We start from the raw sequence: 23,102 nt of genomic DNA on the forward strand, positions 1-23,102 counted from the left end.
CGGATAGGGATGAGGACACTGAACATTGAAGCTCGGGGATAAGGATGAGGACACTGAACATTGAAGCTCGGGGATAGGGATGAGGACACTGAACATTGAAGCTCGGGGATAAGGATGAGGACACTGAACATTGAAGCTCAGGGATAGGGATGAGGACACTGAAAATTGAAGCTCGGGGATAAGGATGAGGACACTGAACATTGAAGCATGTAGCTCAGGATAGGCACTACAAGTCCCAGCAATGCAAAACCTACTAGGTAACAAGGAAAGTATTAGTGTTGTAATGCACGGCCCAGTGTTTGTGTTGTGTGTAACATCACTTCCGTAACATTATGTGATGGTTTCGCTGAACTGTATTGGCGAAACTATGTTGGAACGCACCGCGCCAGTGTTTGGAACGCATCGCGCATGCGCAGTACGCAATTTCTGTCGGCAACGTCACTTCCGCAGCATCCTGTGATAGGCAGCAAAATATGACACTACACCCACTCACCTCGCAACCATCTCAGCGGCGGTGACGTAGTGGCGCTCCCGGGATCCTCGTGACGCTGACGTCACGGACAGGCAAACAGGAAGAGAGACAGAGAGAGAGAAGAGAGACTGACGGACAGCCCGAGAGAGGTGAGTGCTGAGTGGGGGCCAGCAGTGGTGGTCCGCCCCCCCCCCCCCCCCCCTGGAGGGAGTGCGGGTTCTAGACAAACTCCATTCGCAGTAGTACTACAAGTCCCAGCATCCCCTCCCCTTGGTATATTGCCTGAGCTTGGTATACCCTTGGTATATTGCCTGGGTTCAGGCTGTGGGGGGACTACAAGTCCCAGCATCCCCAGATATCATGTGGTAGCCTGTTGAAGTGTACCTACCAGGCCCTGAGAAGCTCTGGACCTGTGGGGGGGACTTCAAGTCCCAGCATTCCCCGATATGCTCCAGATAAGTTATAGACCTGTGAGGGCACTACAAGTCCCAGCATCTCAGAGCTGGCATTGGGTAGTAGTGGCGGGGTGGAGTAGTATGGCCATGTCTCTGTCGGCTGTACGCGTGAATCCCTCGGCCGGGTGGAGTGGTCCGACCGTGAATCCCTCTGCCACATGCTCAGTTTGGTGTGTATTTCTAGAGCTTTTTTTTTCCCCCTTGGGATTGTACATGTGATCAGCACAGGGCCAATCAGCACTGTCCAGATAGAAGGTCAGGGGTCAGGTCATGCAGCCTGATAGGACACTACACGCTTTAAGCAGACACTGATAGAATTCACAAGACTGCTATATTCTGCTGATGAGAAAAGGTATTTAGCAGTTTATATTTACAAAAATAATTGCATGTCTATGTTCTGTGGGAGACCAAATATAGTGAATGCAGGCTCCTGGGTTTAGTAGCACTTTAATGGTAGCCTTATAGCAGATTGTACAATCAAATTGCTTAGTTTATGGGCACTTAATTGCTCACCACACACATTACAAGCTCCTTTAGGTTCTAAAGGCACTGCCACAACTTGGCATCTGCCTTGTGAGACCCCAAGTCGCGCGACATGTGGAATCACATTTTAGTCGAGAGCGGTCATAATTAGCACTGCTGAAGTCGCTCTGCCTTTAGAAAAGGTTCCTGTACTACTTCAAGGCGACTTTGATCTGACTTGTGCCCAGAGACTTCAATGGAAGTCGCCTCCAAGTCAGATCCTCATCTATATTGATGTGATTTGAAGCCGACATTACAGGAAGATTACCAAGGCAGTCCCTGAAAGTTGCTTTAAAGTCGCATCAAAGTAGTACTCGAGTCGCCTGGCAAAGTCGCACCGTAAAACGCACGACCATCAGGTCATGGCAGTGTGAACCCGAGCCTTACATCTACCAACAGCTAACTATGTGGTGCATGGTCCTGCTTGATTAGATAGATTAACCAGGTCCACATATTACATCATTCTGGTAAATCTAAAACGGATTGTAAGGGGAGTCTAAAGCTGGCCATACATGGTTCAGGTTTTTTTTTTCGTTCAGCCGAGTGAAACCAAAAACAACTGAACTGATTTCCCTGTCCTCACATTGAGGTGGATGGGGAATCCTCCCCACTGAGCCATTGTATTGTGATAGTGGGAGACTCCTCTGCTGTTAAAATACACAGATCAATGCTGCAGCTGCTGATCAGGTATCTTTTACAGTTGTGCTCAAATGTTTCCATCCCATGGCAGAAATGGCCAAAAAATTATTTTTATTTCTAAATAGTAGGGATCATATGAAGTCATTTATTATCACATTTGGTTGTTTGATTCCATTTTAATTTCTAATATTAGAAATCGCCCAAAGGGCCCTGATAAGTTTCCATCCAATGTTTGGCTTTGGTACAGACACACAAGGTGACACGTGTGGAAAAATGGCAATTAAAGGTTAACATCCCACATCTGAGGCTTTTTAAATTGCACTTACTGTCTGTGTACAAATAGTCAATGAGTTTTAGCTCTCACGTGGATGCACTGAGCAGGCTAGATACTGAACCATGGGGAACAGAAAAGAACCGTCAAAAGCCCTGCATAACAAGGTAATGGAACTTTATAAAGATGGAAAAGAATATAAGAAGGTATTCAAAGCCTTGCATATGCCAGTCATTACTGTTCAATTTATTAAGAAGTGGAAAATTTGGGGATCTCTTGATACCAAGCCAAGGTTATATAGACCAAGAAAGATTAAAGCCAAAACTGAAGCAGAAGAATTGTTTGTGATCTAAAGAAAATCCATAGGTAACCTCAGGAGAAATACAGGCCTCAGGCTGCTCTGGAAAAAAACAGTGTGGCTGTTGCAAGGAGCACAAATTCACTGATACTTGAACAAAAATTAGCTGCGTTGTCGAGTTGCCAGAAAGAAGCCTTTACTGCACCAATGCTACCAAAAAGCCAAGTTACAATATGCCCCACAACACCTTGACAAATATAGAGGTTTATGGTCACAACCATAAGCACAACGTTTGCAGAGGGGTCAACAAGGCCTATAGTGACAAGAATACCATCCCCACTGTGAAGCATGGTGCGGTGGTTCACTGATGTTTTGGGGGGGTGCTCTAATGGCAAGGGAAATCCTGTGAAAATGTATGGCAAGATGAATGCAGCATTATCAGAAAATACTGGCAGACAATTTGCATTATTTTGCATGAAAGCTGCGTTTGGGACACTCTGGGACTTTCCTGCATGACAGTGACCCCTAAACACATGGCCCAGCTGACCCTCCAGTGGTTGCAGCAGAAAAAGGTGAAGGTTCTGGAGTGGCCATCGCCATCTCATGACCATATTATCATCGAGCCACTCTGGGGAGATCTCAAATATGCAGCTCATGCAAGAGGAACAAAGACTTTGCATGACCTGGAGTCATTTTGCTAAGCCGAATGGGCAGCTATACCACCTGCAAGAATTTGGGGGCCTCATAGACAACTATTACAAAAGACTGCACACTGTCATTGATGCTAAAGAGGGCAATGCAAATTAAACAGGGGGTGCCTTTTCATTTGTTTTGCTTTTTAAATGGTACATACCGTATATTACCAATTCTCCAAGGGGATGCAAACAACATAGTACAACTGTATCTGACAGGACAGTTGAATTGAAGTCCATCAGTTGGTCAACATCTGTTCAACTGCATTGGCCACACATGGATCAAAATTTGTCTGGTCCCTGCTGAACTGGCCATATCTAATCCATCTTTGGACCGCCACATTCAGAGGTCAGATTGTGCTTGATAAATGTTCCTCCTACAGCCTCCTCTGACTCCTGAGATGACTTCATCTTAGTGGGGACTATATAGGCAGAATGTTTGCCTTGCATTGCTGGATCCTAGGCTCAGTTCTCTCCAAGTCATATTGTATATTGGGTTTGTCCTACTTGTGTTGGTGTACCATTGCCCTCATGTGTCTGTATAATAGCAATGGCGTCACCCAAACACGAGTAGGATGAACTCCCATGTGCAGTGACATTTGGAGGGGACTGAACCCAGAATCCAGTGCTGCTAGGTAAGTGTTCCTCAGGTATATTCAGTTTAGCTACTCAAGTGCACGGTAAGGGGAACACCCACTGAGAATCTGGCCATACACAGCTAAGGGCCACCATACAGTTTCCAATCTGATCGTACAATTCACTTTATATTTACCAAAACTTTGTAATCTGAGCACCTACCTAATCTATCCGATCAGGAGGGTCATTGCACTTCATAGTTGTCAGTGGTTAATAAAGGTTGTATAACCAGATTTTAACCTGTATGGTGAGCTCTAGTCAGAGAAGTGTCATGGGGGTAGTTGGCGACTGATCAGATGTCTTGTTTCCCTCTCTCCTCTTGTATCTCATTGCTGTCTATATGATGTTCTGCTACTCTATGTTCTGGAAACATTTTGATGTCTCACTCAACCAGAGTTGCTTTTTGTATGTTGTATTATGATACCGGTGCTATATAAATCCATGATGCCGGTAATCAGTCGCAGGTCTGGTATCTAAACGTCGCCCTCAGAGCATTATCTCTTGTATTATTCAGCTGTTTATAGCAGTTGGCTGTGATTCAGCAGTCTCTGCAATCCCCCATACTAATGTAATGAGATTCCAGCTCCTGCATTACAGGGAGTGTTCGGGCCTGTGGTCACAGCTGTGCCAGAAGCTGAGGACTTTACCCCGTATGCCCTGACTGTTATTGTCTGGGGCCCTACAGGTCTACATGTCTGGAGAAGCCTCTGTACGCAAGGTAGTTAGTGTAGGGAAGGCCTTAGAACCGTGGTGCCCAACCTGTGACTCGGGCCGCATGCAGTCTATTAGCACTTATTGTGCGTACCTTGCATAGAGTCTTCTGTGTTTGATGCTGACTTGAGCCAGTGAAAAAAGAAAAGTTCACGTATTATAACATGTTACTAAATGAGCAGCCCCACGCCCCCTGTTTTGACAGCAGGTGGGGGATCTTCTCCCCGCACCCACTGTCAGTTTTGAAAAAAACATGGCCGTGCGGGTGTCCGCCCATCCAGCAGCATCATTCATTTATTTAGGGTTCTGAGAATAAGAAATAAGGGGGACTTTAGATGTACATTCTAGGCTATATTAGAAATCAACTCATAAGAGGTATCACTTTATTCCAGGGGTCTGTATATATGTTTATCGGGGCGTTGCCTTCTGGTGATTAACCACTTGCCTACTGGGCACTTAAACACCCCTCCTGCCCAGACCAATTTTCACCTTTCGGTGCTCTCACACTTTGAATGACAATTACTCAGTCATGCAACACTGTACCCAAATGAATTTTTTGTCCTTTTTTTTTGGTGGTATTTGATCACCTCTGGGTTTTTTATTGTTTGTGCTATAAATGAAAGACCAACAATTTTGAAAAATAAACCAAATTTTTCTTTGTTTCTGTGATAAAATTATGCAAATTATAAATTTTTCTTCATACATTTTGGCCACAATTTATACTGCTACATATCTTTGGTAAAAATAACCCAAATTAGTGGATATTATTTGGTCTTTGTGAAAGTTAGAGAGTCTACAAGCTGTGGTGCGAATCATACAAAATTGATCACACCTGATGTACTGGTGGTCTTTCTCATTTCTTGCGACCCAAACAAGCCAGCAAAGTACAAATACCCCCCCCCCCCCCCCCCCCCCGAAATTACCCCTTTTTGGAAAGTAGACATTCCAAGTTATTTAGTAAGAGGCATGGTGAGGTCTTTGGTGTTGTAATTTTTTCCCACAATTCTTTGTAAAATTAAGATTTTTTTTTATCTCTCCCCCCCCCCCCCCCCCCCCCCCACAAAATTGTCATTGTAATAGTTTATTTCTCTCACGTGGCATGTGTATACCACAAATAATTCCCCAAAATACATTCTGCTACTCCTCCTGAGTATTACGATACCACATGTGTGGGACTTTTTCACAGCCTGGCCACATAGAGAGGCACAACTTGCAGGGAGCGCCATCACGTGTTCCAGGAGCATAAATTATACATCTAACTTGTTGACTACTTATTACACTTTTGATGGCCCTGGAGCACCAGGACAATGACACGTGGCACTGATGACAGATGGCACTAATATGTGGCACTGACACCTGACACTGATGACAGATGGCACCAATACGTGGCACTGGGGATGGGTGGCATTGATAGGTGGCACTGGGGACAGATGGGCGTGTGTGTGCGTGCGTGTGTGTGCGTGTGTGTGCTCGCTCTCACTGACACTGCAGCACGGAAGCTCTCCCTCCTCGCACACTGTCTCTGTGTGAGGAGGGGAGCCGGCGATGAGAGATGATCTCATATGTTTACATATGAGATCACCTCTCATTGGACAGGCCGATCGAGTGCTAAATGGCCGCTGTGATTGCCCATTTAGCGCGATCTGTGATTGGCTGTGTCCGAGGGACACGGCCAACACAGAACTTCCCCGATGTGCGCCAGCGGTGGCGTGCATTGGGGAAGTTAACAGGAGGATGTCCAGGGACGCCCTCCCGGCAGTTAGCGTCCGCTCTGTAGCCATCTTTTGGCTATAGAGCGGGCGCAAAGTAGTTAAATTGCTTGTTTCCCACAATTTTGTCCTTCTTTTTTTTTTTTTTTTTTTTTACAACTAGTGTCAGCCATTGCGGATTACTTTTTGTAGTTCTCAATGAACTACCGGGGTGCTGATGAGCACTGTAGATAGTTCATTGATTCTTCCTCTCATGCGCGATCTGCCTGCCTTATGAGGTACAAGCGGAAAGCTACACAGACTGCATGCAGATCACTGGTGCAATGCTTTACAGGCCCCTAATAAAAATGCACATTTTTTTTTTTTTTTTTTTTTACCTGAAAAAAGATGTGCGTTTTATTATTTATTTCTATTTTACAGGTGAATTTATCCTTTAACGTGTAAGTTCACCTTTTTCTGAAAAGACGAACCTACGTCGTACAGACTCATCCACCCCCCCCCCCCCCCCCCAGGCCCTGATACACACACCTTTTGTGGATGATTGGCTTTCGCTGCCCATGCACCCGATGCAGGGGTCCGAGGATCTGAAAGTAGTGAGACAGCCATGTCTGTGGGAGGCCCTGTATCCAACCCTTGAGATATATGAGAGCTTAGAGGGCTTTTTAACTTGCTTGCATTTAATCAAGGCTAAAACTTTGTTTTGGATTCATATACATTTTATCGTTGATGAATATTCATATCTGTCCTAAAATAAGTTTATTCAGATTATTAAATGTGGAACCTTATGCTGCTACACCAGACGGCAAGCATCTGGGACATCCATTTATGTATTTTACTGTCTCTAAATCATATGTAGAGGCAATGCCGCCAGTCTTTGTAGTCCTTTTGCATGTCTTGTAATGTTTTTATAAATTTTTTTTCCACATGTAGACACTAAGAAGCAAACATGGATTTCTTGTTCGGACGCCGGAAGACCCCAGAGGAGATGCTGCGGCAGAATCAGCGGGCCCTTACCCGCGCCATCAGGGAGCTCGACCGCGAGCGACAGAAACTCGAGCAGCAGGAGAAGAAAGTTATAACAGATATTAAGAAAATGGCTAAACAGGGACAGATGGTCAGTGGTGATGTATATAATCTTGTTTTGTTTCTACACCCACTTGCACTTTTTAGAAGTCAGTTGTTTCTTGTAATCGTTATCCTTCTATTGTGGAACTCCTCCCTTCTCTTTTTTTTATTTTTTTTATTTATTTATTTGTTTGACAGCCAATCACCAAACGTAGTAGGAAAGGAAATCATGCTATCACTTGCAGTGTAATTGGCCACATTTTTAAGGCGCTTTTTGGCTAAAAATAGCGCCTGTGAAGTGCCTGCAAAATGGCTCCCCTGCAGTCTGTGTGAAAGACAGAGTGCTTTCACACTGAAGTGATGCGCTGGCAGGATGTTAAAAAAAAAAAAAAAAAAAAAAAAGAGTCCTGCAAGCAGCACGTTTGGAGTGGTGTATACCGCTCCTCCACTACTCCTGCCCATTGATATTAATGGGCACCACTGCCGAAGCGCATGCAATGCGATTTGGCAGCGGTGATTCACGGGCGCATTTAACCTATTCTTCGGCCGCTAGCTGGGTCATATGCGCCACACTAGCAGCCGAATAGCACCGCTAAAATTATGGTAAAGCGCTGCTAAAACTAGCAGCGTTTTACCATCAATGCCTGCCCGCTCCAGTGTGAAAGCAGCCTTCATAAGTGATACAGAAAGAGAGTTTTTTTCTTTTTTAATCATTTAGTGTATTTTTTCCCCAAAAAATTGCATTTGAAAGACCTCTGCGCAAATGCCGTGTGACATAAAATATTGTAACAACCGCTATTTTATTCCCTAGGATCTCTGCTAAAAAAATATATATCATATTTTGGGAGTCTAAGTGATTTTCTGGCAGAAAATAAGCAACAAGTGTCAGAAAAGATTTAGGCCCCTTTCACACGGGGTGGATCAGTGATGATCCGCCCCGTGATGATCCGCTCGCTCAGCAGGGATCGCTCCGTTGTCCCCGCTGAGCCGGAGGCGGACAGGGCGGTCTCCGCACACTGTGCAGGGACCGCCCTGTCAGCTCTCCGCTCTCCTCTATGGGGATCGGATGAGCACGGACCGTCTGTCCGTGTTCATCTGATCCGCTCTGCAGACAGATAGAAAAATAGGATTTTCCTCCGTCTGCAGAATCGGACAGTAGCGGAGGCGGACAATAGCGGGTGTCTGCGGATGTTCATCCGCAGACACCCGCTGTCCCATAGGCATGCATGTATGTCTGTATTTCTTTTCAAATGTTTTTATTGAGATTTTTAGCAGAGTTAGTTACAACAAGGGTTACAAAACAAAAAAATAATATATAGTAATAAAAGTAACATAACACAGTATAATGTAGTGACAGGGTTTTCTCAGCACAATATAGCATAGAAACAAATAGTACACAATAAAGAATAAAGTAGTATTCCCAAGTATCTAATATTCATAGTCATAAAGGGTCTCGAACAAGAGTAAGTCTCTTAGAACTTGTATAATAAAGTCCGTAATATAATTATTGTAAGATTTATAAATAGCGATATGGATAATGGCCACTTCTGGACCCCAAGACACCCCTCACAGGGATCTCTGTGTCTTGGAGTACCTAGGCCAACATCCTAAGGAAATTCAAACACAGTAGTTATCTTTTATGAAGGAAAATAAAGATCTATTCTTACTCCGCAGCTCAATTCAGATAAACAGACATGTGATATATTTGTCACTTTGTTATGAAATTATTTTTAAAGCCATCCAAAAAATATTAAAACGCACAGGAGTTCTTTCTTCTATATGATTAAAGAATCAGCATTATCTAAATTGTGGAAGTATAATTTTTGTACCATGTACTCCAAGGTTCCCATAGTTGTTGTTCCTTAATATATAGGGATTTGTCATTGGGAAATAACAATTCGTAGGAGTGGTGGAGTTGGGTTAATTCTATAATTCTATAACTTCTGTCATAGTAGGAAGAGAGTCGGTTTTCCATTTTCTAGTTATGGATAGTCTCGCAGCTAAAAGTATGTGTTACTACTTTACGATATTGTTTGGGAATCGTATGTAAATTCATATTCAGAATGGCTAGTTCTGGTGAAAGTTGAAGGACAATACCTGTTACGGAAGTGAGTAAATGGCAGATTGCCTGCCAGTAGTTATGTAAGCTTGGGCAGTCCCACATAATATGAAATAGGGTCCCCAATTGGGTACAATTTCTCCAGAAATTAGGTGACGAGTTCCCCTTGAATTTAGCTAGGATATGTGGAGTCAGGTATTGTCTTTGAACAATTTTTTGTGCCAATTCCCATAGTGTAACACATGCAGTGGCCCTATATATGCTTCGTAGGGAAGCCATCCATTGTTTAATTGAAAAGTCTTGCCCCAAATCTTGTTCCCATTTAAGGAAGGAAGGTAGTTTGCTGGGTATGTTTGTTTATTTATTTATTTATTTATTTTTTCCCCCTAGAATTGGGTATATTGTAGCTACTCCTTTCTGTGAGGTGGCATGGTTATTGAGGAAAGACCATATTTTAACCGGGATTGAAGCTCTGAGTTGTGGATTGTGTAGCAGACACTTTTCTATTTGAATATATGTAGATCGCTCAGAATTCAGAAGCTGTAATTCATTACTTAACTGAGAAAAATACTTTAATGAGCCCTGTTGGAAGAAGGAACCAAGTTTGATATCCCGACCCAAATTCCAGTCGTGTATTTGTACGCCAGGAATTAATGTTGGTATAATTGTTAGAGGAGGGTTTGATTGGAGTTTTATCCCATTTGTATGCGATGATTCTCTGCCAAGAGTGTAGCGTCGCTTTCACCGTTGGTGGGTATTGAGCTGTAATTGTGGACTTAATTTTCCTACTAAGTAACCATAATTGCATATTAGGCTGTCGCGTGATGTCTTTCTCAATTTGTCCTCATAAAGTTTTAGGAGTAGGCAAGAACCATTCTTGCAATTGGGTCAAAAGAGTTGCGTCATAATAATCCTGTAGATCAGGTACGGTCGCACCACCTATATTTCTATGTTTAATTAGTATATGGTTTGCGCAACGGGATTTTTTGCCATTCCATAGATATTTTCCCAAACTGCTTTGTAAGGATTTAAAGTAGTATTTAGGGATACATATTGGAAGGGACCTGAGTTGATATAATAATTTTGGTAAGGTCATCATTTTGAAAGCTGTCAGGCGACCAGCCCATGTAAATTCAAATTTACTAAGTGTTGTCAGATCTGTTTCAAAATGTTTCTTAAATGGTAAAAAGTTTGTTTTAAATAACTGTTTTGTTTTGTTAGTGAGAGTGATTCCTAAGTAAGAAATCCCCTCGTCTTTCCAGTGGTAGGGGTATTTATTAGACAATAACTACCTGGTTGTGTTATCTAATCCTAGGTCTAAAATATGGGACTTGGTTTCATTGATTTTATAATATGATGCTGCTCCAAATGTCGTTAGTATATTTTGGAGATTCGGGAGAGATGAAATAGGATCAGACACTATAAGCACTATGTCATCTGCGAACAGACTTATTTTATTATCTATTTGCCCAATTTTTATTCCAGATAGTTTTGTGTCAGATCGTATACGTTCTGCTAGAGGTTCGATGGCTAAATTTAATATTAAAGGAGATAAGGGGCAACCTTGTCGTGTTCCATTCGAGATGCCAAAGGGCCTAGACATCATATAATTTGTGTATACTCTCGCTGAGGGGCCCTTATACAGTGCAGAAATTGCCGATTAAAATATTTCCATGAAAGCCAAATTTTAAAAGCACTGACTGTAAATAGCCCCAATGGACCCTATCAAACGCCTTCTCTGCATCCAAAGAAAGGAGCAGAGAAGGCGTTTGATGTCTCTCAGTGAAGTGTATAATATCAATCGGACGTCTTGTTGCATCTAAAGATTGTTGACCTTTAGTAAAGCCAGATTGATCTTTGTGAATGAGGTCTGGTATGTAGTTCATCAGTCGATTTGCTATTGCTTTGGCGTATATTTTGATGTCAATGTTCAATAATGAAATCGGTCTGAAATTTTGGGGAGCGTTGGGATCTTTGCCTGGTTTCGGCAGTGTTATGATCAAGGCCTGAAGCATCTCAGCCGGAAATTCTGATTTGGATGCCGCTTCGTTAAAAAGTGAGCATAAGTGGGGAGCCAGTATATCTCAAAGTAATTTATAGTATTCTCCTATCATTCCGTCTGGGCCCGGAGATTTATTGTTTGGCAGGGAGTCTATAGTTCTAGCAATTTCTTCCATTGAAAATGGGACGTTAAGATCAGAGATTTGATCAGTAGTTAATGATGGGAGACTAATAGTATCTAAGAAATCACTTATTATCTTTGGGGTAGGTGTGGGAGTTTGAGAATCCTATTTAAGATTGTAAAGGGAGCTATAATAACGGCTAAATGCATTCGCTATGTCTTGGGGGTCTTGCAATTTTTCTCTAGTAATAGGGTGGTATAGATATGGAATCTTTGATTTGGAATATCTGCCTTTGATCCGAAGTGCCATGTTTTTTCCTGCTTTGTTGCTAGTATGGTAATATTTAGCTTTAAGTTTTCTAGTATGCTTTTCAAATGTATCCAATAAAGTCGTTCTGAGTTCCTGTAGTAATATTTGTAGTTTAGTTTTCAGTTGTTGTGATGGGTGACATTGGTTTTGGGAATCCAATGCTTTAATGTCAGCAGTAAGTTTCTCAATGAGTTTTGTTTTTTATTTTTCCTGAATTGAGCATTCAGTTGCATTAGGATTCCCCTACTAAATGCTTTATGAGCACCCCATAGGGTGGCGGAGTCTGACACCGATCCCACATTATATTTAAAGAATTCAGTTATCTGGTTTTGTATAGCTGTAGCATAGGTAGGCATTTTGATAAGATATGCATTTGTTCTCCATAGAAAATGGGTCGTTTTGAGAGTGTTTAGGTAGAATAGTCATACTAATTGGGGCATGATCAGTCCAAGTGATGTGTGCAATGTCAGACTCCCTCACCCGCTGTAATAACCACTTATCCGTAAAAATATAATCGATACGAGTATAGGTATTATGTACCAGGGAATGATATGTGTATTCACGATCTCCAGGATGATGGCATCTCCATACATCATAGAGATCGCTTTTATTCAAAACATTTTTAAGTGCACAGTTGGATCTGGTTTTGGGATTAGAAGTGTCTAGTTCTTGTTCATGTATTGTGTTGAAGTCTCCACAAATTATTAAGGCACCTTTTCGACATTTACCTATTTTTCTCATCAGGCCATTCAGAAAATGGGATTGCCTTTTATTAGGCGCATACACATTTACCAATGTAGTAAGTAGGGATGCACCGAATGGGTTTTTTGGTGCCGAAACCGATACTAAAAATGAAAAATACACTAGGCCGAAAACCGATACTGAAAATGACGGTTTTTAAAACATATTTTTATACAGGAGGTGGTCAGAGACTGGGGGCATGGTACAGGAGGTGGTCAGAGACTGGGGACACGGTACAGGAGGTGGTCAGAGACTGGGGACACGGTACAGGAGGTGGTCAGAGACTGGGGACACGGTACAGGAGGTGGTCAGAGACTGGGGACACGGTACAGGAGGTGGTCAGAGACTGGGGACACGGTACAGGAGGCATCCCCCATTGCAGCCAGTGTGCCATTTTGCAGCCAGCCTGTGCACTGTGTGCAGGGAAGAGAGCCGCCTCCGCCACCTGTTTGATAACCGCGCCGGGAACATCACAGCTTTCATTTCACTAGCTGTGTGTTCCCGGCCGCGCGCCGTCACACGCAGCCCCTCCCCCTTGTCCGGGCACTTTGATAGACAGATCATCCGTCCAATCCTGCGGATGATCTGTCTTTCTAAGTGCCCGGACAAGGGGGAGGAGCTGCGTGTGACGGCGCGCGGCCGGGAACACACAGCTATTGAAATGAAAGCTGTGATGTTCCCCGCGCTGTGATCAAACAGGCGGCGGAGGTGGCTTTCCTGCGCTATACACCCCCCATGATGGGAGCCCCGCCCCATTTTTGGCTCCATTATCGGCCGTTTTTCTCTTTCGGCAAATTGCCGAAAAGGGCATTTTTCGGCCGATATGTTTCGGCGGCCGAAATTTTGGTGCATCACTAGTAGCAAGTGTATTATCAATGGTACATATTAATATGAGGTATCGTCCATTGGTATCTACAATAGATTCATGTAATTGAAAATTAACTGAATGATGTATGGCAATAAGTACTCCTCTCTTTTTTTCTGTTGGCCTGATGCTGTAAATATGTGAGGAAAGTTCTTATGGGTGCAAGTGGGAATAGCGCCCGTTTTGAAATGGGTTTCTTGTATACACAATATTTGACATCGCTGGGTGTTAGCCATTTGCCACATCAACGCTCTTTTTGCTGGATGGTTAAGACCATTAGTATTTAAAGATATTAACTTTATACTCATAAAAGGATATTAATAAGATGGAAAAAGTAAGTACATACTAGCCTGATAATAGCTTTAAATTCTACTTCCATGTGAACAATCTGTAGTCTGAAATGACTATGAATGTCCAAAAATTTAGTGACTGAAAAGTTTTGATTCAAATTTTGTAGGTTCACAACATACCTGTCCCCTTGAATGCTATGAGTTGTGTATAGGATACTGTGAAGAAAAAAATAAAAGTAAAAGCAAAAATATAACCAAACATTAAACTTAACTTGCAGTGGTAAACATTTCAATGTATACTGCAACATTAGAATGGGGAATAAGTTCAAAGGTCAGCTGTTCCAAAGATTTAGTATCGCACGGCGGGCAAGCTGATAGATCGGTTTCCTTTCTTCTTAGCTCCGATAGGTGGAGTTGGTTCGGGGATAATACCCCATGCGTGAAGTAACTTAATGCCTTGTTCCACAGAAGTGATTGTATGGTAGGTGTCATTCTTCTGTATCAGTAGTTTAGATAGTTGTTTCCAACGGTATTCAATTTTATGATTACGCAGAGCTTTTGTAATCGTGGAAAGTTGTCTTCTCATATCTAGAGTATGTTTAGACAAGTCAGCATAAATCTGGATTGTATTATATGGTTGTGGAAGTTGTCCTAGATGTCGCACTTTAACATGGTAGAAGTGTACTCTAAGTAGTACATCACGTGGTATCTGTGGAGGGAGAAATGACGGTTTCGGAATCCGATGGATACGATCAATTGTGAGCTCTAAGACTGGTATAGCTGGCAGCAAGTTGGAGAATAAGTCAGTGGCATATTTTTTAAGATCAGACTGCTGTATATTTTCAGGGATACCCCTGATTTTGAGATTGTTCTTCCTTGAGCGGTCTTCTAAATCTGCGATTTTAAATTTAAGCCACTCTTTTTCAGTTTTATTTTCTTCATGAGCATCTATTAGGTCATAGTATTGGTCATGTCTCCCATAGAGTTCTCAATAGTGTGTACTCTTTCACCTAAGGAGTTCACTGCTTTGGAGAATTGATTTGTGAGTTGTAAAATATCCGTATGAAGCGAAGTATGTAAAGTTAATAGCATTTCTTTTAATTGGGTGTCCAGAATAGGCTGGTTATTAGTGGGGAATGCGGCTATAGGCAAAGCTATAGGAGTTATGACTGGGTTATCTTGACTAATATGAGGTATTTTTATGGCTTACCTCTTGGCCTGTGAAATCCAGTTTGATACGAGTTTTAGCCAGGCTGCGACATGTAGGGCTGAGGCAATCTTCCTCATGAGGAGATTCCAGATGTGTTTTGTGAGGTGATTCTTCTAGAGTATCATCAGGCATGTCAGTGTAGTGCGCTCTCCCTGAGGAGGCCGTTGCTGGTACAGCAGCTGTGAGAGGATCTGCGCCATCTTTTTTTCTCCCTCCCGCTGACTGAGAGGAGAATGTCATTAGTTTTTTTCTTTTCCGTTTGTCTTTCCGCTTTTTCGACATCACCTTCAGATTCAGGAACTCTTCCGTCGTCTGTTCGTATCTTTTTTACCGATATTCGCTGTGAATTGTCGCTAATATGCCCGTTCGTGTCACGGAGCTCTCTCACAGAGCTTCCATTCAGCTCGCTGGCCCCCCCCCCGTATGTCCGTATTTCATCCGCAAACGGATGGATGAAATACGGACATAATGTCCGCATGTGTGAAAGGGGCCTTAGTCTTTAAATGGTTAAACTGAGAACTCTACACACTGAGATGAGTTCATTCAAGAGTAAACATTGTATCGCTTTGCTCTTTTCTTGGCAGACTGCCCAGAGAGGAGGAAAGTCGCTTCTATGAAGACTTCAGGCAACTTACTCTGACTTCTATTACAGAAGTCATTTGCAAGTCGCGCTGTTGTTCTAAATCGGCCTTTTTATCATCTCAATCGGCCAATGCCGATTAATTAAAAAACTGTATATATCGGTCGACCTCTAACAAAAATGCATTTTATATTTTTTATGTTAGGGACCTGTAAAGCATTGCACTCATGATCAGCAGATCATGGGTGTAATGATGGGTTCCTGCAGACTGTCTGTGTATCTGTCTGCCCATACCTCCAATAGAGGCAGGCAGTTACACAATGACAGAAAGCTCCATGAACTACGTAGAGAGAGAGCAACTGCACCTTGATAGTTCTTAGGGCCACAAAGGCTGTTGGGACTTGTAGTTTTCCCATTCACAGAACACTGAATGAACGACCCGGGTTGTGCCCTGCCAAGCCACATTTTTTTTTTTTTTTTATATATATATTTTTTTCCAATTATGACAGCCATGGGGAGAGAAGATCCCCTGCTAGCTGTCAAAACAGGGACTCGAGTTTGCGGGGGGCTGGTGTATTTTTAACATGTTACACCCTGAATATTTAACATGTTACAAAAGGTGAACTTATCCTTCAGTGTAAAAGAAGAAAATGAGCAACCCAGTTTCTGAAATAATGGCTTCTAAGAGGAAAAATAGAAAACCATTAAAGGATCATGGCACTTTAAAGCAATGTGCACTTATTCTTTTTGCCCCTTTGACCAGAACTGACTTAACCTAACCAACAAGTCTTACTTTCCCAACTGCAACTACTTGTTAGAGCCACATAGACTTTAATGGGACCATTTCTGATCAACCCCATCCTCAGGACACAGCCCCATAGAACTGTGAAGGCACATAGAAAATTGCACAAGTGTAGCTAGGACAGTGGGGGACACACCGGAAGCCGCAGCTATCAGATTAAGGAAAGTATACACATGTGGAAGGTGGATTTCATTGGGGAAGGGCAGAAAGGATAAATGACTTCCAAATGGAAAGTACATATGTGCTGATATGTATCTGGTTTGACTTTAAGGGCTCGTTTTATACAACACCGCTGAGTTTTAGCGTGAGGGTTGCTATCCGTTATAGGGCAGTGAGGCTGTAGTGCGATGCAAGTTAAAGTGTATAACACAATTCACTTTTACTTTTCTTTTTTTTTTTTTTACTTTACCCGCAGTGTGGTGAGCTGTGGTAAAATGGAGACGTAGCGTTTTACTGCAGCGCCTTGACATTTTCTGCTGCACACCACACTGCACTTTGTGACACTTCATTCATATCATATAACGTGGTGCGATGACATGAGCATTTTACTGCATCTCCCAGCTGTGTTGTAATGTGAACGGGACACATAGAAAACAATAAATGCGGCACAAAAGGGAAAAACAAACCAAAATGGCGTTATGGCTGGCAATCTTGCGTTTTGGCTGGCACATTCCACTGCAGTAATCCTTCTCCATCATTTTAAACATGAAAGACTGAGGACATCCTGCAAGTACAAGGTGTCGTGGACCTGCTTCACCTCCCAGCACTCACATTGTCATAAGAGCACAGAGCCGTACCTAAGGAATGTTTGGGATGAAAACAGTCACTGCACACTGTGGTTTCAGTCCAGTATTTTTTTATTTAATTTTGTTTTTAGGATGCTGTGAAGATCATGGCTAAGGACCTGGTCCGTACCCGACGCTACGTGAAGAAGTTCATTATGATGCGAGCCAACATTCAGGCCGTCTCTCTTAAGATCCAGACATTGAAGTCTAATAACTCCATGGCCCAGGCGATGAAAGGGGTGACTAAAGCCATGGCTACCATGAACAGACAGGTGAGAGCGTCTATGTTCCCATTACCACGGGGGGCACAGAGTTCCCATTTAATGTTTTTGTCTCTATTGAAACAGTATGTAAACCACTAACAGAATTTCTGATTTGCTCATTTTTGGTCAGTTGAATTTATCATCGCAGGTGTTTTTGTCTGTATGATAAGAGTAAAAACATTCCTGTCAGCTGGTAAATTGCTATGCTTACTGCCTATGCTATGCTCTTATCGGTTACATTGTTCCCAACTTTTTCCATAGCCAACCCCCCTTTGTTATGGACATGGGAGGAGGGAAGATGCTCTGTAGTCCCAACACACTTTCAGTTCTAGGGAACAACGCTGCTCCTCCAAGTCATCCTAGGGCAGAAAATGTGTTAAAAAAACAAACGCAGCCACCACATCTTAAAGATTAGAAAGCTGCAATATATTATATTGCTCTTGGGTATAGAGACATATTTTGTCTGAAATTACTCCCAAAATTCTGATTTAAAAAGACTGACACTGGCATTGAAATGTGTGAGCCAGAAGGGGACTTCTTGCATAGAGGGCAGTATTACTCCATGTGTCCTGCAGTGCTTGTCAATCAGTGCTACCCTTCAAGACTTACTACATGTTTTAGTGAACTTTAAACGGTTTGTTTGGACCAAGCTAGTCCAAACAAACTATTTCCTTCTCTTAGCCCTTGTACACACGGTCGGAGATTCCGACGGCATGTGTCCTATCGGACCGTTTTGTCGGATAATCCGACTGTGTGTGGTCTCCATCGGACTGTTTCCGTCGGAGTATCCAACGGACCAAGTTTTCCAACTTGTCCGTAAAATTTTCTGACAAAATGCTCCGATCGAACATACTCCGATCATGTGTAGCCTACTCCGACGGACAAAGTGCCACGCATGCTCAGATCAAATTCCTAGACCAAAGCTATTGGCTACTAGCCTGAACGTAGTCCCGTCGTAACAAAATAACGTCATCACGTTATGTACAATCGGATTTTCCGACAACTTTGTCCAACCGTGTGTATGCAGCAGTTTCGGACAAAATTTGTCAGACAAAATCCAACGGATTTGGTCGTCAGAATGTCCGACCGTGCGTACAAGGGCTAACACAGACAATGGCTGTCAGCAATGTATGAACTATATGTAGCTTCATACAGTATACTAGTGTTATGTTTTGACAGCAGGAGCTTACTGTCCCAGAGCAAAATTGAGTTAAGCTGAGCACTGCTTAGCCATTCACAGGAGGCTGTGTATTTTTTTGAATGAGTAGAAAGTTTCCTCTGGGTGAGGTGGAGATTGTGACATCAATCCACTTCAGCCAATCAAAGGAAGCCTTATATTCATTGAGAATATACACAGCCCAACTTGATTTTATTTCAGAAATGGGAACTGCAACAAGAAATTCTTTCACTTGTCAGATGTGACTCCACCTCATGGTGCATTTTACTCAATAGGCTTAATCGTTGGTGGAGAGAGATGAGCCACATCTGACCAGAGAGAGAATGTCTGTCTGACCTATTTAGGTACCTATATCAGTTTAGTAAAAAAACAGCAGAATGTGATTCATGTGTTTGAATGTATATGCAGTTTGGCTGCATTGCTGTACTTAATAAGGATTGTTCAATTGAGCATAGAAGCTGAAGTTTAGTTTAGAGTGGAAAAGTGAGTTAAGAGAGGCCATTCAGGGCATGTCAGCCACCCCCACCCCCCCCCCCCCCTTTTTTTAATTTTTCTTCATTCCAGCCGGCTTGTGGTCTCCAGCAGAAAATGCAGTGACCAATAACATCAGTAATTGATTATTTATACACCAGTCTGACAATAAAAATTTCCATCCATTTTTTTTTTAAATCGATGGACCACTTGGTCTTTTTCTGCTGTCCATTTTTTTAAATGGTTCTATGTTTTTCGCTCTGGGTGGAGCTCTCATTTTACATGGTACACTCAGGTCAGGGGAGGGTGCATGGCAGATAATTTTACTGTTGGGTTCTGATCAGGAAATCTCTTCACCTGCAGCTGAAATTGCCCCAAATCCAGAAGATCATGATGGAGTTTGAGAAGCAGGCAGAGATTATGGACATGAAAGAGGAGATGATGAATGACGCTATTGATGACGCAATGGGGGATGAGGATGATGAGGAAGAAACGTATGTATACACTGTGATCTGCTGCTTGTATATGTGTAAAGGGGGGACACAGGATCTTGTTACGCCACTATATCTTATGTGTACCATCCTAACTGTTTATATAACACTGTGTGCCTGTGCTGTATAAAAACTAGGCAGATTTTTCGTTCTTGAGGGGCCGAGAACTCCTTCTGACTTTAGCCGGGAGGAAAGGAACAGAGAGACCAGCAGTCATGTGAGCATCGGGAGATGCTCTGATATAAGGTAGAAATTGGCATCGTTTTTATACATGGATTGATTAAAGAAAATTGTAGGTGTGACGCTGTTCTGATTAGAAAGTGCTTAGGTGTTTGGTTTAAACCTATTGTAGTAATACTTCTGTGTTGCACCCTCTGCAGGTTGCAATCTTAGAAACTTTAAAAAAACAAAAATTTGAGAATAATGGGAATTGAATATACACTGGCTTGGTATGCCAGTAATCAATATATATATACCCTCTGCAAGGTGCGATGTCTAATGACTTATATGCTGGTAAATGTGTTATAACCTCTGCTGGGTGCAGCAAGTCAGGACAGAGGCCTGTGGGAGCGTAATTGGTAATATCACTTAATGGGATGAACCAAAGTGGTATAAACCAGAAATTAAAGGAGTGCAGCACCTATAATGTGGATGTGCTACACCCTCTGCATGAATTCTGTGTGTTTTAGTCTTAAACCCCCACGTTTTTGGTGGAATGCAAAAAAAGGAAAGTGTGAACTAAACCTTAATGCAGATGGTGTAAATGTTATACCCTCAGCCTATCTGGGGTATACCGAAAGAATAAAAATAAAATGTGTTCTTCAATAAAACAAATCTATAAACGTATTGCACTTACCGTAACAGCACCACACCTGCAATTTTCTTGAATCAATCTAAGTATACTCCACTCAGGTGATCGTATATCTGTAGGGGCAGCAGTTCTTTTTCAAGTTTTTCTGCACTCATTTCCTGTGCGCGGATTTATTTATAACCTTTCTCATAGTTTTTATACAGCACAGGCACTGGGACACACAGCGTTTATATAACAGATGAAATGGTATACATACAAAAGAGTATTTATTTATTTAGCAGCAGGAGTGGAAGGGCGGGGAGGGGGAGAGATAATGAAAACAGAATTGCAGGCTTTGCACGTATTGAGCCACCTTAAAGGATAAGGTGTGCACTCACAGACCTTTCACCGCGTAGGGTACTGTTACCGTAACTAAAAGCATATATCACAAATAAATGCTGGTGTATAGCGCCAGGAAAGAGTTACCAATGGTATCAGAAATCGGTCTTATTAGAGCAGGGGTGTCCAAACTTTTTTCAAAGAGGGCCAGATTTGATGAAGTGAACATGCACGAGGGCCGACCATTTTGCCTGACATTCTTTGAACCATTAAAATTTGGTCTAAATGTGGGAATGCAGCCCCCACCATTGCCAGGAATGCAGCCACCATTGCCAGGAATGCAGCCACCATTGCCAGGAATGCAGCCACCATTAGCCAGGAATGCAGCCACCATTAGCCAGGAATGCAGCCACCATTAGCCAGGAATGCAGCCACCATTAGCCAGGAATGCAGCCACCATTAGCCAGGAATGCAGCCACCATTAGCCAGGAATGCAGCCACCATTAGCCAGGAATGCAGCCACCATTAGCCAGGAATGCAGCCACCATTAGCCAGGAATGCAGCCACCATTAGCCAGGAATGCAGCCACCATTAGCCAGGAATGCAGCCACCATTAGCCAGGATTTCACATACTATTGCCAGGAATGCAGCCACCATTAGCCAGGAATGCAGCCACCATTAGCCAGGAATGCAGCCACCATTAGCCAGGATTTCACATACTATTGCCAGGAATGCAGCCACCATTAGCCAGGAATGTACTTACCATTGCCATCAGTGCAGCCTTGGAGGGGACATGGAGGGGGCTGGACGAGCACCAAAGAACAGGAGAATCTCCTGTTTACACAACGGCCTCTTTAAGAGAAAGTCCCGCCTCCTTTGATGGACAGAACAGTGGTCCAATGGCAGGGATGGGACTTCCTATTACAGAGGCTGCCGTGTAAACAGGAAATACTCCTGTGTGCACGGCGCTCGTACAGCCTCCTATCTTCAATGCAGCCAGACTATATATCTTTTGTGGCCCCGGCGCTGGGAGATCGCCGGGAGCCACAAAAGATATATATGTTTAGATTACCAGGAGGGCCGTTCAAAACCGGGCCGCGGGCCGAACTTTGGACATGCCTGTATTAGAGTATAAAAGATTCAGATTTATTGTAATAATTTAATACGGATTTGGCATAGTCATTGGCCAGTATCAGAAAACAGCTTCACAAAAGTGGCCTAATAATTAACTAACAAATATAAATCACCACACATACACATAAACACAACACATAACATGTAACAATAAAAAAAGAGAATGTCCGGACGCCGTATAGCAACACGCAGGTCAGGGTGTCGGATGAAAAGTTCCATCATAATTAGTTTTAACAAGGCCATCAAAGTGGATATATAAGTAGATAGGTGGCAGCCTGACCTGTGTGTTGCTCCAAGGAAGGATTGGTCAGGGAACGGAATTAAAAAGAGGAGGCTAGCAGGTACTAAATGGGTTAAAGGGAGCTGAATTGCTCTAAAGTGCACTTTAGTTGGGGACAATAATCCAAATCATGCCTTCCACAGGTAGTGGCATAAAAAGCATGAGTACTGTTACTATGCAAGAGTCACATTGAAATCCAGTATTTGAGGAAGAGTTTTATACAGGGGAGTCTCACTGATAGATGTCAACAAAATTCTTATTGATGATGGGTCATGTTATCGTTAAGTAGAGGAATTTATTATTTATTATTTAGTCCTGGTATAGATCTGGGGTTGGTATTCGGTTTTAAGACTCACGATTGATATAGATATAAGTTTTTTATCATCAAAGCCCCTATAGGCTAGGGAGTGGGGAGCTTTGTTTAGGCAATAGGTGCAGTTTTTTTAGGATATCCAATCCTGGACTTAGTGTGATTAGCCAGTGGTGGGTGTACTTTACTGTCACCTGTGATGGATATGTTTGTTGCCTTGATCCTCCCTTAATCCCATTCCGTGGTCTCCTCCATTGGTATTGACTGTAGTGTGCCTTTTGACATTAGCTGTTTGTGGATTATTCCATGCAATCAGCGGTAAGCCGTGCACGTTTGTATTGTCCCGCTGCTGATTGTGTCCCCCACACTGGTAGTTTGTACAAACAGCGTCGTGTGACAGAACAGCTATGAGGGTAGGAGAGGACGGGGGAGAGCAAAGAGGAGAGCTGCGGCTGACGAAGGCACGTTAACTGACCATGGTGTCAGGGCTCAGCAGCCATGATAAACTGGGGTCAGTTTACAAGGGGGAGGGCAGGATCAGCCATGATTTTTTTAGGTTATACAGGGGGCCAAATTACACAACACAAGCACTGTGCTGTTATTCATGCTTTAA

General features: G+C 42.9%; 1 protein-coding gene across 1 annotated transcript in view; it reads left to right on the forward strand.

Annotated features, from left to right (window-relative positions):
- Positions 1-470: 470 nt before the first annotated feature.
- Positions 471-23,102, forward strand: part of CHMP2A (charged multivesicular body protein 2A) — a 29,230-nt gene continuing 6,598 nt past the window's right edge. Inside the window, exons 1-4 of the mRNA XM_077457745.1 lie at positions 471-621; positions 7,336-7,519; positions 17,327-17,506; positions 19,509-19,639. Coding sequence (XP_077313871.1) covers positions 7,352-7,519; positions 17,327-17,506; positions 19,509-19,639 — 479 coding nt within the window. The 5' untranslated portion in view covers positions 471-621; positions 7,336-7,351. The remainder of the gene's footprint in view (positions 622-7,335; positions 7,520-17,326; positions 17,507-19,508; positions 19,640-23,102) is intronic.

The sequence above is a fragment of the Lithobates pipiens genome, unplaced genomic scaffold (assembly GCF_037356315.1).
Source record: "Lithobates pipiens isolate NorthernLeopardFrog02 unplaced genomic scaffold, aLitPip1_a1.2 Scaffold_27, whole genome shotgun sequence".
In the NCBI taxonomy this organism is placed as follows: Eukaryota; Metazoa; Chordata; class Amphibia; order Anura; family Ranidae; genus Lithobates; species Lithobates pipiens.